General features: G+C 47.9%; 1 protein-coding gene across 1 annotated transcript in view; it reads right to left on the bottom strand.

The window, feature by feature from the left end:
* Nucleotides 1-14484, bottom strand: part of LOC138360316 (origin recognition complex subunit 3-like) — a 59531-nt gene extending 45047 nt beyond the window's left edge. The window contains exons 1-2 of the mRNA XM_069320235.1: nt 14223-14484; nt 5473-5628 (exon numbers count right to left, since the gene is read on the bottom strand). Of these exons, the coding sequence (XP_069176336.1) occupies nt 5473-5628; nt 14223-14246 (180 nt within the window). The 5' untranslated portion in view covers nt 14247-14484. The remainder of the gene's footprint in view (nt 1-5472; nt 5629-14222) is intronic.
* Nucleotides 14485-18121: the final 3637 nt, after the last annotated feature.

Here is an 18121-nt window from a genome sequence, read left to right as displayed (position 1 = left end):
TACTGTATCACTTGCATCTGACCATTGTGTTAAGTCCTTATTGCGCATAGCTTCACCAATATTATGACCCTTATGTTCTTCAAACAATAGAGTCTGAATTTTACTGAGTGCAATCCTTCAACATCGTGTCGGACAGGTGTTTGAGAGCCAGAGGCGCGTGTGCCACAAATGGTTGCTCACGCAGTACTAACCCAGCCAGCAGCCCTTGTCTTTCATATTCGTTATAGCAAAAGGTTCGTTCAGTGTTTGTTGGGTAGGCTGCTCCATTATGAGGATCTTTCTTTGTTTCAAATGTGTTCCATTTGTTTTGTATTTGTCACTTACGTCTCAATAATGGAGCAGCCTACCCGACAAAAACTGAATGAATCTTTATGGCATTTGTCAATTTTTCAAATTGTTTCAACAGTTCTTTTATTTTTCTTTATTTTTGTTATTTAAGAAACATGGAGCAGCCTACCTGTAGACCACCGAACGAACCTTTTTGACATTTGTTCTTGTTTTCAAAATTCTTCATTTTTTGTTATTATTTACAATTTTTTATGCAAGAAACATGGAGAAGCCTACCTGCTGACCACCAAACGAACCTTTTGCTATAAGGCAAATGAAAAATAAATATTGAACACATTTGAAAAGAGGAAAATGTCATAATAGTTTGTTCAGTGTATGTAAGGTAGGCTGCTCCATTATTGAGACGTAAATGACATATACAAAACAAATGGAACACATTTGAAACAAAGAAAGATTGTTATAATGGAGCAGCCTACCTGCCAAACACCGAACGAACCTTTTTGACATTTGTTGTATATCAGAAATTTCATTTCTTTTTTCCTACAAAAACATCAATACTTTGCAACATCTCAGCAGTCACCCCTTTATATCCCAGCATCATTAGCATCTTTAAACAAGAACAACATAATTTATGTGCATCGTCGGAGGCGTCTAAGAATGTGCAAGAAGCAGCGCGACCCCACCATGTGGTGTTGACGTTACTCAAACGAGCGTTCCCCATGCAGAACGATTTGACGCCGTTCGGGCCGTTCGTTACCCAAAATGTTCGCCTTTTGGGGCAATCGTTATGCGAGGTACCACTGTAATATCACAACGTTATTTCCAGCAGTAGAAATGGCAGGATGTGCAAAATAGCCCTATTGAAAAGCAGAGGTGCAATAGGTATGCTGAGAGAGAACTGTATCAACATCATACCTGGAAAGAGTTGCAAGAGTTCTTCTACTTCCCAAATATGCCCAGGGCCAGGCTCAGATTGAGATAACTTGGTCACACAGGCTGTTGCTTGGAGTGGCCTGCAGGCCCACAGCCACTACAACCCAGTTGGTTCGGCACTTCTTGCAGGAACTTATCTAAATGCTTCTTGAAGACATCCACCTTTGTTCTGGCAATATTTCTAATGCTTGCTGGCAGGGTATTGAACAGCTGTGGACCTCTGATGTTCAGACAGTGCTTTCTGATTGTGCCTATGGCACCTCTACTCTTCACTGGTTCTATTATTCTGCATTCCCTTCTGTATCTTTTGCTCCAGTATGTTGTTATTCTACTGTGCAAATTTGGGACCTGGCCATTCCAATATAAAAGGCCCAAGACTTCCCGACACTCCCCCGCTACATATAAAGGGCATAACTGGCTGGCATCTCACAGTGTTCGAGAGAGAGAGAGAGAGAGAACTCGATAAACACCTCCAAAAGATACCTGATTACCCAGGCTGTGATTATTCATACATCTTGGTGCACACTGTGCCCAACAGCCTGGATTTTAATCCCCTTGAACAGGTTGGCATTTTAATCCCCTTGAACGTGCCTGTGCATGGGTCACTGAGGTAACGAAAAATACACGGGACAGAAGCCGGCATGGGAAAAAAAGTTCGTAAAACACAGGGGCCAGAAGCCGGCATGGGAAAAAAAGTTTGTAAAACCCAGGGGCCAGAAGCCGGCATAGGGAAAAAAAGTTCGTAAAACCCAGGGGCCAGAAGCCGGCATTTTAATCCCCTTGAACGTGCCTGTGCATGGGTCACTGGGGTAACGAAAAATACACAGGCCAGAAGCCGGCATGGGAAAAAATGAAAATTGCCGGCTTCTGGCCCGGTTTATACTACTACCAACCAAGAGGCCTGGTAAGAGACCAGGCTGTAGGGACATTGCTCCTTGGAATCACCACAAGGTAACCACAGGGATAGGTAGGTAAGGTATTACTATTCTTCTGCATTTAGTAGTACAGTACTGTACAGTACTGTAAATACAATTACAAAATGTTTAACTTTTTAAATGTATAGCATTTCTTATACATCGAATCCAGATGACCAGAGGTTTCTCCAGATACAAGTATACAGGCAGAGAGTTTAAATCAAATCCGGATAACTTTCTACCTACTACTTGTTTATATCCGAACTGAAATCCAGACAACCGGAGATTTTTCCGGATACGAAGCTGGGCATCGGGCCGTACCGTATGAATCCTGTATGGCTGTGGCTCGAGGCACGTGATATTGGTAGTGTTGGGGTGGGTGGTTTCAGGGAAAGGGGTATCAAGAGAGAGAGAGAGAGGGGAGAGTTGGCAGGGACTGCCTGGGAAATATGGGGCATGTGGAGGGGCATGTGGAGGGGCCTATAATCTGTATTGTATACAACAACCATTCAACCAGTGAGGCCTCACAAGCAAGCCATGGACCTTCAACCAGTGAGGCCTCACAAGCAAGCCATGGACCTTCAACCAGTGAGGCCTCACAAGCAAGCCAAGGACCTTCAACCAGTGAGGCCTCACAAGCAAGCCAAGGACCTTCAACCAGTGAGGCCTCACAAGCAAGCCATGGACCTTCAACCAGTGAGGCCTCACAAGCAAGCCATGGACCTTCAACCAGTGAGGCCTCACAAGCCATGGACCTTCAACCAGTGAGGCCTCACAAGCAAGCCATGGACCTTCAACCAGTGAGGCCTCACAAGCCATGGACCTTCAACCAGTGAGGCCTCACAAGCAAGCCATGGACCTTCAACCAGTGAGGCCTCACAAGCAAGCCATGGACCTTCAACCAGTGAGGCCTCACAAGCAAGCCAAGGACCTTCAACCAGTGAGGCCTCACAAGCAAGCCATGGACCTTCAACCAGTGAGGCCTCACAAGCAAGCCATGGACCTTCAACCAGTGAGGCCTCACAAGCAAGCCAAGGACCTTCAACCAGTGAGGCCTCACAAGCAAGCCATGGACCTTCAACCAGTGAGGCCTCACAAGCAAGCCATGGACCTTCAACCAGTGAGGCCTCACAAGCAAGCCAAGGACCTTCAACCAGTGAGGCCTCACAAGCAAGCCAAAGACCTTCAACCAGTGAGGCCTCACAAGCAAGCCAAGGACCTTCAACCAGTGAGGCCTCACAAGTAAGCCCAAGAATTCTTATCTTCAAGATGTGTAGCATCAATCAAGAAGAACTACAACAAGGTAAGCTGAAGTTTCTGTTTGAAATTAATTGCAGTACTGCACTTGAGTATTTCATAATTATAGTCTGTGTGTGGCAATTCAAATTATGTTTTTGTGGAACAATTTTTTTTAATATGTTCACTTTTGAACTTCTCCGGTAAAAAGTCAGCTAATCCAGGTGTCAGGCTTAACCCGGATGGGGGTCCTTCCCATATAGTCCGGATAATCGAGCTCATACAGTACTTGCAGCATCCAACTCCAAAGAATAATGGACTAAAGAGAACTCCTCTCCAGATTCAGACAATGAACCACTGGGAAACAGTCTGAACTGAGCCAGAACACAGAACCTGGAGGAATATGAATCTTCCTCAGGACACAACACATGTCCACAAACTCCCACAATGTTCTGTGCGGTCGACGAAAAGGTGGTGACCAATGACCCTGACGCTCACCAGCCTGGTAAGCACAGTCACCCAGGGCTGCTCCAACACAAGCAGGCAGTGGTCAGGAGCCGAAGCAAAGCTGCCAGAGAAAGGGAAAGTGACGAGGACCAAGAATCCAACACAAGGCCCAACTAACTCAAAACCTGGGACAGAACCAACTGGAACTTCCAAAAGTTCACCAGGAACTCAAATCTGGCAAACCAGGAAAGAACTAGATCCCTGGCTAGCAGACATGCAGACTGACTGGGGGGTCCCACCCTAGCCAGTCATCAAGGTAAGCCAGAACATGAACGTCCAACAAAGACAAGTCACCATAACCAGAGCCAACCTGATAAAACCCTAAGGAGCCAAATTCAAGCTGAAAGGAAGAGCTCGAGAGCGGTAAGTCTGATGTCCCACTATTGAACCTAACCAATACCCGAACCTGGGGTGAATAGGGACATGCCAGTACACATCCCGGGGGTCTAGAAATATAATTCAGGAGCCTGCATCTAAGGCGAGGCAAGACGAACCTGGGCCAAAGTGGTCATCTGGAACGAGGAGAGGGGGATGAAGAAGTTCAAGCTTGAGAGATTAAGGATGAACCAAAGCTCTGCCAAGACCCATTTTAGAACCAGGAAGAGACAAGACACCCACTGCCGAGATGTGATCGTTTCGACCACAACGGAAGCAACCCACTCTGAAATGACCCAACACAGGCAAAGGGAAGAGACCTTTGCCTGCCTAGCTCCAAGAATATGGAAGGGACCGACTAACTCCACCGCAGGCCACACAAGATGACCCAAAAAGCGCACAAACCCTGGGACCAGTTGACAAATAGGGCAAGCCATCCCTCCACTGCCCTACCAAAGGGGTAAAATGGCTGGCACAAACCACAAGCAGCAGCAGCCCTCCTGCTTCCTGGTGGGCAGTAGTAACCTAGTGACAGTGATCGTGCATCCCTTGCTCTGTGCCTCTCTAATGGGGAAGGAAGGGTCAGGTTTTGGCCCCTCAGTCCCTGGTAGGCTCCCTCATGACTTGCAAGAGCTGATGTGATGATGTCATTTAATAGTAAGGAGTTATCTCCATGCAGCTAGCAACAGGAAGCCTCTGTTCGACCCTCCAGAAAATGGACAATTCATCTGAACAGGTACAGAGAAAAATGACAAAGTTAATCCCAAGAATTATAAACCTCCCATATGAAGAGGGATTTAAAAAGTTTAATCTACATTCTCAAAAAAGGTGAATGGATGACATGATTGAAGTACTATACAGATGGACAAAAAGGTATAATAGAGTAGGTAATAATAAGGTGTTAAATATATCACCACAGAATAACCATAATATCACCATAAGCAATGGATACAAGTTGGATCCATTTAGATGCAAGAGAGACCTGTGAAAATAATGGTTTGGGAACAGTGTTGTTGACTTATGTAGCACATGATTGGGTAGCATAATAGATGTGGGATTGCTGGATTGCTTCAGATGAAGGCGAGACATGTATATATGAGTTTGGTTGGAGATGAAATAGGAAAGAATGACCCACTGGGTCATTGAGGCCCATTGGTCCTCACATGGACTAATGGGCCTTCTGCAGTTTCCTTAATTTTTATATTTTTTGTATACTTACGTTGAGAATATTGGTGACCATTTGCCAGCACTTTACATAATTCTTGTAATTAACTTCTTTAATGTCCTCATCTTCCACTTCACTCCAGTAGTCCAGTGATGAGATACCGCACACTTTTCTCTTATTGCCTTTACTTCTCTTAAAGGAAAACACACCCTGCAAAGAACAAAAATCTAACACTATACCAAATGCCAAGCCAAACTTACTCAACCTAGAAATCACATATGATAATCTTCACTGAGTCAAATTGTATAAACATGAATATCATTAAAATATACTCATACTATATTTTCTAGGGGAGCCCCTTGGTGGCTCCCTGAAGCTATATCTCACTGACATTGCTCCATTCCAATGGGTCACATCAGTCACAGTTGTGTTTGTTCTACCAGGAACCAGAGTCAGAACCTGGCACCCTCACAGAGGTGCTGGGAGTGAATGCCAATCTGCCACCAATTAAGTATCAAACAAAACATCGAAACTGCCAGACAACTCTGCAAACAATTCTAATGAAACAATTGGCTCACTCATACCAGGCTGAAACCCTATACAGTTTGTACTAATAGCCATGACCAGGCAGCCATAGCCAGCCTTACTGACTCAGTTCTGTTGCTCATGTGGAGGTGTCAACTGCCTGTAGTACTATGGGTCTGTCAGTTGCAGTGAGCCCTACTGCTTTTAGTCGAGTGCCGGCCATCATCTTGGACTTCATCCAGTGGGACTATTTGCTTGTGTTTAGTTCTATTATTTTGGTATTTGCTTTATGAGCATTACACACAGAAATCACAATAGCTTGATGCATCAAATGAACAAATCCACAAGGGCCGTGACGAGGCGTTCGAACCTACGTCCTCTCGGATGTAGGTTCAAACCCTCGTCACGGCCCTTGTGGATTTGTTCATTTATGTGCATGTTTTGTATCCAGTTTTGCTGTGTTGGATTGGCTTCTCTTCAATTCAAGCTGCAAGCATTCAGGGACCTCTTCCCTAGGTGTTTGACACCACGAGCGTAGCTCTCATCCTGTAACTACACTTAGATAATTATAGTTCTTCTTGAGAGGTTATCTTGAGATGATTTCGTTTTTTTTTTTAGTGTCCCGCGGCCCGGTCCTCGACCAGGCCTCCACCCCCAGAAAGCAGCCCGTGACAGCTGACTAATACCCAGGTACCTATTTACTGCTAGGTAACAGGGGCATTCAGGGTGAAAGAAACTTTGCCCATTTGTTTCTGCCTCGTGCGGGAATCGAACCCGCGCCACAGAATCACGAGTCCTGCGCGCTATCCACCAGGCTACGAGGCCAGTGAATACTTTACTGAATTAATTCCATCTTTAGCTAACTAACAAACTCACCCTTAACATTGATAAAACCTATATTTGTTTGGTAATAAAGCCACTGATCAAATTAACATAAGAATTAACAATACCAAAATTAGTAACAAAGTACTGTAAATGGTAACTTCCTTGGAGTTCTCATTGATAACAAGCTGAATTTCCAGGGACACATTCAAAATATAACTACAAAAATTATAAAACATTTGGCATTCTTTCTAAAATAAGATACTATATACTTCACCCAGTTCTGTAAATCTTTTATTACTCTCATCTATCCTTACCTCACATAGTATCTGTGCCTGGGGTTCTACTACCCAAAATCATCTACCACCTCTAATTACTCAACCCAAATCAGCTATTAGAACAATAACAAACCCTGTTCCCAAGCAGCACTTAGCCCCCTTACTTAATATCTACCATATTCAAAGATTTAAGTCACTGCACATCCTCTTAAGTGTTCTCTACATACATGTATATATATATAAAACTGAACTGCAATGCTAATCCTGACCTTAAACGCTTCCTGGAGCGTTGTAAGAGAACTCATGGGCACCACACTAGAAACAAATATCCATTTGAGATTCCAAGAGTGTGACTTAACCAAACTAGAAATGCTTTGCAAATCAAGGGTCCCAGAATGTGGAATGACCTTCCCAATCACATCAAAGACTGTCCCTCTCTCAACCAGTTTAAGAGAGAAACTAAGTACCAGTACTACCTAATAAACTCCATGTAGCCAACCTTACCTCCTAAACATCAATCTATGTTTTGTCATTATCAAACATTAATGATTAATGACTAGCTTGTATAACTGCTGATATCTGCTATGTAAAACCTTAAGAAAATTGTAGTCATTCTGTATATTTTGTTAAAATTACTATCTGCTGTTTTGTTGCAATTTCTGCTGTTTCACTCATCATGTAATTACAGTATTATAATTCTTTTTATTTATTTTCTCTGCTTCAGTTTAACATTTGCTTTTGATCTCAATTAGTTTTAAGTCTTAGTTTTTAAGTTGATTTTCTTCACATCATGCCTGAAATGCTGTGCATATTAGTGGCTTTATGCATTGTGAGAGAATGGATTTTGCCAGCTGTCTTAATATGTGCAAAGTGAGTGCACGGTAACAGTTGAATTCTCAAGTGCACAGTGTGTGTGCACAAGGTCAAGTTTTGTTAATGCAAGACTTAAGTATACTTTGTTGCGTATCTATGGAGAGCTCAGCTCATCAGGAGGCCAAGGTAGTGCAAGGGGCCATTGTGTGTCTAATTGTTTGTTATTTACAGCGAGAAGTATACATTTATTTATTTATTTATATATATACAAGATACATTGGGTTTATGAGAGTACATAGCATTGATTTTTTTATATTCTTGTAAAACCACTAACACACACAACATTTCGGGCAGATCCTTCATCTAACCGTTAAATTTAAGTGCGTAATTTCTAGCAGTTTAGTTAGTTCATTGCTTATGCACCCCCCATATCCATCTTGTGGGCGGTAGTGGAAAGGGTTACAGAGGCACATAATGGGCTCAGCGACTGAACCCCATAATTCATTTAGCTAAGCAAGTTAAAATCTTGATGAGCTAGTTACAAAATTCAATACACATTGTCACATCAATAGGTTCGAGATCGACCACAAGAATTTCTAGCAAAATTGAAAAATGTTAACAAGCACATTGTAAGAAAATTTGAAAAGTTTAGTAGGTACATTATAGTAAAATTTGTGGATTATCAACAGGTACAATATGAGGATTATTTATAGGTACTGTATATAGTAGTAATATATGCATTCAATATAACATCCATGATATAAGATGAGAGCAGTGATTACAATGGTGAGGTTGTATGGCTTAGGCACATATGGTGGGGAAGTGGGTAGCACAAGAGTTTAGCGAATTTTAAGAGTTTAAAGCACTTGGGAGGAAACTATAAGGATAAAATTAGGTATTTTTTGGTTTTAGTTTTGAATAAAGCATAGGTTGGACAGCTTTTCAATTCATTAGGAGTAAGTTCCATAGACTAGGTACCTTTATTTGCATAGTGTGTTTACACAGATTTAGTTTGACTCTGGGAATATCAAAGATATATTTATTTCTGGTGTGGTGATCATGGGTTCTATTACACCTATCAAGGAAAAGTTTCAGATCAAGATTAGCATTTAGGAACAAGGTTTTGTATATGTAAATGGCACAAGAGAATGTATGGAGTGAGTTTATGTTTAGCATGTTTAGGGATTTAAACAGAGGGGCTGTGTGTTGTCTGAAAGCAAAGTTTGTTATAGTTCTGATAGCAGATTTTTGCTGGATGATGATGGGCTTGAGGTGGTTTGCAGTGATTGAGTTCCACGCACAGATACCATAAGTAAGATAGGGATAGATTAGTGTGTAGTATAATGAAAAGAGAGCTTGGAACATAATATCTGATTTTAAATAGTATACCAACCATTTTTTAGACTTTCTTGGTTATGTGTTTTATGTGTGTGCTGAAGTTGTCTCTTGTGTATGTATAAGCCAAGGAACTTTCCATCATTAGTATTGCTGATGTTAACGTTGTCTATCCGAAGCTGAATTACATTTGTTGATTTACTTCCAAATAAAATGTAGTAGGTCTTTTCTATGTTTAGTGTGCAATTGTTGGTTGACATCCACGAGTGGACTTTTTTTAATTTGTTATTTACAAGATTATTTAGTGTGTGTGGGTTGGGGTCTAAGTAGATGAAGGTAGTATCATCAGCAAATAATATAGGTGTAAGAATGTTAAGAGACATTAGGCAGATCAATGATGTATATAAGAAATAGGAGAGGTCCTAGGATGCTACCCTGTGGCACCCCTACAGTTAATGGTAGAGTGGGGGAGGTTATATCATTGATGGCTGCATATTGATGTCTGTCACTAAGATAGGATCGAATATAGTTCAGGGCAAGACCTCGGATTCCATAATTGTGAAGTTCAAGTAAGAGATAGTTATAGTTAACAGTATCAAAGGCCATGACTCTGGTCAATGAGGAGTCCAATTGGGAAATCATTTTTGTCAATGACTGTGTAGATTATATCAAGTAGACTAATAATTGCATAGTTGGTACTCTTTTTGTGAGCAGAAGCCAAACTAACAGAGGGCTTAGTATGTTGAATTTTATGAGGTAGGATTAGAGCTGTTTGTAAATAATTTTTTCAAATATTTTTGATAATACTGTATGGGTAGATTTGATAATGGTCTGTAATTGTTTATGTCTGCCGGACTGCCTCCTCTATGAACTGGCATTACTCTTGCTTTTTTTAGGGATATCAGGAAGGTATTTTTTTAAGGATATCAGGGAAGGGAAGGAGTTTTATCTGGTTGTTATGTGATATCAACTTGTTGACTCCAGGGAGCCAGTGTCAAGAAATGGAGTGAGGAGGAACATTCTCAAGCTTGCTGTCAGAAAGGTAGAGGGAAGTCAACCATCAAGAAAAACACTAGGCCTCGGCCATAATGTAGTTGTGACGTTACAGCCTCTCTCCACTTGGAGGGAACAGTCCTGATTGGTTTAGACCTCAGTGCCTAATGCCTCATTGGTCAATTTCATATAATGGCACAGAAGGTAAGGAGAGCATTATAATGCCAAGCAGGCCCTGGCCTCGGCATTCTGTCGACATCTTTCGTTACACACAGATGTGAGGATCTATGCTACTGGCCAGTAGCCTAGATTCCCACCTTATGACATTATTACATTATCTCGTCACCTGCCTAATTTCACTTAGTGCAATTCGCTGCAGAATCCGGTTAAGTTACTTGAGAAAAGAGAGAGATTGTGTCACCACGTGATCACAGCAAGAAGCAGCGAGACTTGCCAGTGTTATATCAGTGATCATCGTGAACATCTTCATATTAAAATTAATGAGACCGGGTTATCAGTGAAGTACTGTACATTGATTCCCCACTGCTACCATTAATTTTTCGGAGAGAGATAAGGGAGCCGGTCGGCCGAGCGGACAGCACGCTGGACTGTGATCCTGTGGTCCCGGGTTCGATCCCGGGCGCCGGCGAGAAACAATGGGCAGAGTTTCTTTCACCCTATGCCCCTGTTACCTAGCAGTAAAATAGGTACCTGGGTGTTAGTCAGCTGTCACGGGCTGCTTCCTGGGGGTGGAGGCCTGGTCGAGGACCGGGCCGCGGGGACACTAAAAAGCCCCGAAATCATCTCAAGATAACCTCAAGATAACTTTATTTTCAGAGCGATTTGTGGCCTTTTTCTCACCAAGCCATGCCACCCTACCACGTGAGCCCACCCTGTGTGTAGCTGCCGCCACCGCTACCCCAGCTTGCTCGTCGCGCCACGCTCGGCCACGGAACACCTGTTGATCCAGTTGTACCTGCCACCCTGTGTCGACTGTGTTACTCGCATGTCATCACGTGCAGTAATTGCTGGAGTATTATATCTGAGCATCTACAGTCCAACATTGTGTGTATGCAAGGTGTGAGTGACAGGCTGGCCCTAAAGTGAGCACAAACATTTTTCTTGTTCCTAAAGTGTTTTCTCTTGTGTTGGTCTTGGATCAGCCATCCGAGCCGCATTGTTATCACCCAATACAGGTGAGAGGTAGATTGGTCGAAGAAGCAACGGGACAAATGTCAGTACAGCAGTCTGCGTGATACTGTATCCGTTCACTGTCATTGGTGTAAGTGTTATACACACTCCACACAGTTAATATATCTTATATTTTTGTGCATTTGAGTTGTACGGTGTTGGTATTGATATTATATTATTACAGTATATCATTATTTCATTATTGAGTATTTCAGTATCTGTGTGATACAGTGCATTTTATATTCTTTCCAGATACCAGTGGATGAACAAGTCACTGAGTGTTGTGTGTAGTTAACACCTGTGAATTATTTTTGCAGTTATTGATTATTGTGTTGTGTGTACATTATAGTGTTGTACTGTACTTGTGTGTTACCGTCAAGTGTTGTACGTGATTATTTATTATTGCAGTCCAGGTGACAAATATTAACATAATTAATAAATTGATTTGTTGCAGTCCAAGTGACAAGTGTTAACATAAATTACATTATTATTATTAGTAATGGTAATGTCTTCTCAGATATAGTAACATAGGATACAAACCCACACTTGTTTATGTGTGAAATTTATGTAAGGAATTTACACCAAGTCTTTCGCAGTCTGAGTGTGTGGTTAGGTCTTGTCAAGGTCTGAGTGTGTAGTTAGGTCTTGTCAAGGTCTGAGTGTGTAGTTAGGTCTTGTCAAGGTCTGAGTGTGTGGTTAGGTCTTGTCAAGGTCTGAGTGTGTAGTTAGGTCTTGTCAAGGTCTGAGTGTGTAGTTAGGTCTTGTCAAGGTCTGAGTGTGTAGTTAGGTCTTGTCAAGGTCTGAGTGTGTGGTTAGGTCTTGTCAAGGTCTGAGTGTGTGGTTAGGTCTTGTCAAGGTCTGAGTGTGTGGTTAGGACAAGACTTGCTCCTAAACGTCTAATGTGGCTCCTATCCTGGACCCAGTCCTCTTATCCTTCTTGATGGTCAAGAAGGATAAGAGGGCTGGACCTTCTTGACCATCAAGAAGGATAAGAGGACTGGACCTTCTTGACCATCAAGAAGGATAAGAGGACTGGACCTTCTTGACCGTCAAGAAGGATAAGAGGACTGGACCTTCTTGACCATCAAGAAGGATAAGAGGACTGGACCTTCTTGACCATCAAGAAGGATAAGAGGACTGGACCTTCTTGACCGTCAAGAAGGATAAGAGGACTGGGCCTTCTTGACCATCAAGAAGGATAAGAGGACTGGACCTTCTTGACCATCAAGAAGGATAAGAGGACTGGACCTTCTTGACCATCAAGAAGGATAAGAGGACTGGACCTTCTTGACCATCAAGAAGGATAAGAGGACTGGACCTTCTTGACCATCAAGAAGGATAAGAGGACTGGACCTTCTTGAACATCAAGAAGGATAAGAGGACTGGGCCCAGGATAGGAGCCACATTAGACGTTGAGGAGCAAGTCTTGTCCTAATCACACACTCAGACCTTGACAAGACCTAACCACACACTCAGACCTTGACAAGACCTAACCACACACTCAGACCTTGACAAGACCTAACCACACACTCAGACCTTGACAAGACCTAACCACACACTCAGACCTTGACAAGACCTAACTACACACTCAGACCTTGACAAGACCTAACCACACAGACCTTGACAAGACCTAACCACACACTCAGACCTTGACAAGACCTAACTACACACTCAGACCTTGACAAGACCTAACCACACACTCAGACCTTGACAAGACCTAACTACACACTCAGACCTTGACAAGACCTAACCACACACTCAGACCTTGACAAGACCTAACTACACACTCAGACCTTGACAAGACCTAACCACACACTCAGACCTTGACAAGACCTAACCACACACTCAGACCTTGACAAGACCTAACCACACACTCAGACCTTGACAAGACCTAACCACACACTCAGACCTTGACAAGACCTAACTACACACTCAGACCTTGACAAGACCTAACCACACACTCAGACCTTGACAAGACCTAACCACACACTCAGACCTTGACAAGACCTAACCACACACTCAGGCCTTGACAAGACCTAACTACACACTCAGACCTTGACAAGACCTAACCACACACTCAGACCTTGACAAGACCTAACCACACACTCAGACCTTGACAAGACCTAACCACACACTCAGACCTTGACAAGACCTAACCACACACTCAGACCTTGACAAGACCTAACCACACACTCAGACCTTGACAAGACCTAACCACACACTCAGACCTTGACAAGACCTAACTACACACTCAGACCTTGACAAGACCTAACTACACACTCAGACCTTGACAAGACCTAACCACACACTCAGACCTTGACAAGACCTAACTACACACTCAGACCTTGACAAGACCTAACCACACACTCAGACCTTGACAAGACCTAACTACACACTCAGACCTTGACAAGACCTAACTACACACTCAGACCTTGACAAGACCTAACCACACACTCAGACCTTGACAAGACCTAACTACACACTCAGACCTTGACAAGACCTAACCACACACTCAGACCTTGACAAGACCTAACCACACACTCAGACCTTGACAAGACCTAACCACACACTCAGACCTTGACAAGACCTAACCACACACTCAGACCTTGACAAGACCTAACCACACACTCAGACTGCGAAAGACTTGGTGTAAATTCCTTGCATAAATTTCACACATAAACAAGTGTGGGTTTGTATCCTATGTTACTATATCTGTGAGAAGACATTACCATTACTACTAATAATAATACTTCACCTGTACTGGCCACAACAACACTTCATTTGTCAGCGAACTAATTCAATATTTCTGGTATACAAGTGTATTAGAAATACGAAGCTGGTTTATACCTTAGACACAGAAACTGTTGCCATCGCTGAGGAGGCTGGAGAACACCGAGGGCGGGAAGCTGGAGAACACCGAGGGCGGGAAGCTGGAGAACACCGAGGGCGGGAAGCTGGAGAACACCGAGGGCGGGAGGCTGGAGAACACCGAGGGCGGGAAGCTGGAGAACACCGAGGGCGGGAGGCTGGAGAACACCGAGGGCGGGAAGCTGGAGAACACCGAGGGCGGGAAGCTGGAGAACACCGAGGGCGGGAAGCTGGAGAACACCGAGGGCGGGAGGCTGGAGAACACCGAGGGCGGGAAGCTGGAGAACACCGAGGGCGGGAGGCTGGAGAACACCGAGGGCGGGAAGCTGGAGAACACCGAGGGCGGGAAGCTGGAGAACACCGAGGGCGGGAAGCTGGAGAACACCGAGGGCGGGAGGCTGGAGAACACCGAGGGCGGGAAGCTGGAGAACACCGAGGGCGGGAGACTGGAGAACACCGAGGGCGGGAAGCTGGAGAACACCGAGGGCGGGAAGCTGGAGAACACCGAGGGCGGGAGGCTGGAGAACACCGAGGGCGGGAAGCTGGAGAACACCGAGGGCGGGAAGCTGGAGAACACCGAGGGCGGGAAGCTGGAGAACACCGAGGGCGGGAAGCTGGAGAACACCGAGGGCGGGAAGCTACACACCGAGGGCATGAAGCTGGAGAACACCGAGGGCGGGAAGCTGGAGAACACCGAGGGCGGGAAGCTGGAGAACACCGAGGGCGGGAAGCTGGAGAACACCGAGGGCGGGAGGCTGGAGAACACCGAGGGCGGGAGGCTGGAGAACACCGAGGGCGGGAAGCTACACACCGAGGGCATGAAGCTGGAGAACACCGAGGGCGGGAAGCTGGAGAACACCGAGGGCGGGAAGCTGGAGAACACCGAGGGCGGGAAGCTGGAGAACACCGAGGGCGGGAAGCTGGAGAACACCGAGGGCGGGAAGCTGGAGAACACCGAGGGCGGGAGGCTGGAGAACACCGAGGGCGGGAGGCTGGAGAACACCGAGGGCAGGAAGCTGGAGAACACCAAGGCGGGAGGCTGGAGAACACTGAGGGCGGGAGGCTGGAGAACACCGAGGCGGGAGATACAGGAGGGCGGGAGGCTGGAGAACACCGAGGCGGGAGATACAGGAGGGCGGGAGGCTGGAGAACACCGAGGCGGGAGGCTGGAGAACACCGAGGGCGGGAGGCTGGAGAACACCGAGGGCAGGAGATACAGGAGGGCGGGAGGCTGGAGAACACCGAGGGCGGGAGGCTGGAGAACACCGAGGGCGGGAGACACAGGAGGGCGGGTGGCTGGAGAACACCGAGGGCGGGAGATACAGGAGGGCGGGAGGCTGGAGAACACCGAGGGCGGGAGACACAGGAGGGCGGGAGGCTGGAGAACACCGAGGGCAGGAGATACAGGAGGGCGGGAGGCTGGAGAACACCGAGGGCGGGAGGCTGGAGAACACCGAGGGCGGGAGATACAGGAGGGCGGGAGGCTGGAGAACACCAAGGGCGGGAGATACAGGAGGGCGGGAGGCTGGAGAACACCGAGGCGGGAGATACAGGAGGGCGGGAGGCTGGAGAACACCGATGCGGGAGGCTGGAGAACACCGAGGGCGGGAGGCTGGAGAACACCGAGGGCGGGAGATACAGGAGGGCGGGAGGCTGGAGAACACCGAGGGCGGGAGGCTGGAGAACACCGAGGGCGGGAGATACAGGAGGGCGGGAGGCTGGAGAACACCGAGGGCAGGAGATACAGGAGGGCAGGAGGCTGGAGAACACCGAGGGCGGGAGATACAGGAGGGCGGGAGGCTGGAGAACACCGAGGGCGGGAGACACAGGAGGGCGGGAGGCTGGAGAACACCGAGGCGGGAGACACAGGAGGGCGGAAGGCTGGAGAACACCGAGGTTGGAGATACAGGAGGGCGGGAGGCTGGAGAACACCGAGGTGGGAGATACAGGAGGGCGGGAGGCTGGAGAACACCGAGGTGGGAGATACAGGAGGGCGGGAGGCTGGAGAACACCGAGGTGGGAGATACAGGAGGGCGGGAGGCTGGAGAACACCGAGGGCGGGAGGCTGGAGAACACCGAGGGCGGGAGGCTGGAGAACACCGAGGGCGGAAGGCTGGAGAACACCGAGGGCGGGAGGCTGGAGAACACCGAGGGCGGGAGGCTGGAGAACACCGAGGGCGGGAGGCTGGAGAACACCGAGGGCGGGAGATACAGGAGGGCGGGAGGCTGGAGAACACCGAGGGCGGGAGATACAGGAGGGCGGGAGGCTGGAGAACACTGAGGCGGGAGATACAGGAGGGCGGGAGGCTGGAGAACACCGAGGGTGGGAGATATAGGAGGGAGGGAGGCTGGAGAACACCGAGGACGGGAGATACAGGAGGGCAGGAGAACACCGAGGGCGGGAGATACAGGAGGGCGGGAGGCTGGAGAACACCGAGGTGGGAGATACAGGAGGGCGGGAGGCTGGAGAACACCGAGGGCGGGAGATACAGGAGGCTGGAGAACACCGAGGCGGGAGATACAGGAGGGCGGGAGGCTGGAGAACACCGAGGCGGGAGATACAGGAGGGCGGGAGGCTGGAGAACACCGAGGTGGGAGATACAGGAGGGCGGGAGGCTGGAGAACACCGAGGTGGGAGATACAGGAGGGCGGGAGGCTGGAGAACACCGAGGTGGGAGATACAGGAGGGCGGGAGGCTGGAGAACACCGAGGTGGGAGATACAGGAGGGTGGGAGGCTGGAGAACACCGAGGTGGGAGGCTGGAGAACACCGAGGGCGGGAGGCTGGAGAACACCGAGGCGGGAGATACAGGAGGGCGGGAGGCTGGAGAACACCGAGGCGGGAGTTACAGGAGGGCGGGAGGCTGGAGAACACCGAGGTGGGAGATACAGGAGGGCAGGAGGCTGGAGAACACCGAGGTGGGAGATACAGGAGGGCGGGAGGCTGGAGAACACCGAGGTGGGAGATACAGGAGGGCAGGAGGCTGGAGAACACCGAGGTGGGAGATACAGGAGGGCGGGAGGCTGGAGAACACCGAGGCGGGAGATACAGGAGGGCGGGAGGCTGGAGAACACCGAGGCGGGAGATACAGGAGGGCGGGAGGCTGGAGAACACCGAGGTGGGAGATACAGGAGGGCGGGAGGCTGGAGAACACCGAGGTGGGAGATACAGGAGGGCGGGAGGCTGGAGAACACCGAGGTGGGAGATACAGGAGGGCGGGAGGCTGGAGAACACCGAGGTGGGAGATACAGGAGGGCGAGAGGCTGGAGAACACCGAGGTGGGAGATACAGGAGGGCGGGAGGCTGGAGAACACCGAGGCGGGAGATACAGGAGGGCGGGAGGCTGGAGAACACCGAGGCGGGAGATACAGGAGGGCGGGAGGCTGGAGAACACCGAGGTGGGAGATACAGGAGGGCGGGAGGCTGGAGAACACCGAGGTGGGAGATACAGGAGGGCGGGAGGCTGGAGAACACCGAGGCGGGAGATACAGGAGGGCGGGAGGCTGCTACAGGCTCAAGCAGCGCGCCGGCGGGAGGCTGGAGCAACACTGAGGGCGGGAGGCTGGAGCAACACTGAGGGCGGGAGGCTGGAGCAACACTGAGGACGGGAGGCTGGAGCAACACTGAGGGCGGGAGGCTGGAGCAACACTGAGGACGGGAGGCTGGAGCAACACTGAGGGCGGGAGGCTGGAACAACACTGAGGGCGGGAGGCTGGAGCAACACTGAGGGCGGGAGGCTGGAGCAACACTGAGGGCGGGAGGCTGGAGCAACACTGAGGACGGGAGGCTGGAGCAACACTGAGGGCGGGAGGCTGGAGCAACACTGAGGGCGGGAGGCTGGAGCAACACTGAGGACGGGAGGCTGGAGCAACACTGAG

Source organism: Procambarus clarkii, unplaced genomic scaffold (genome assembly GCF_040958095.1).
Source record: "Procambarus clarkii isolate CNS0578487 unplaced genomic scaffold, FALCON_Pclarkii_2.0 HiC_scaffold_107, whole genome shotgun sequence".
NCBI lineage: Eukaryota > Metazoa > Arthropoda > Malacostraca > Decapoda > Cambaridae > Procambarus > Procambarus clarkii.
The sequence above is the reverse complement of the archived record's forward strand: the minus strand, read 5'-3'. Positions and strand labels throughout refer to the sequence as shown.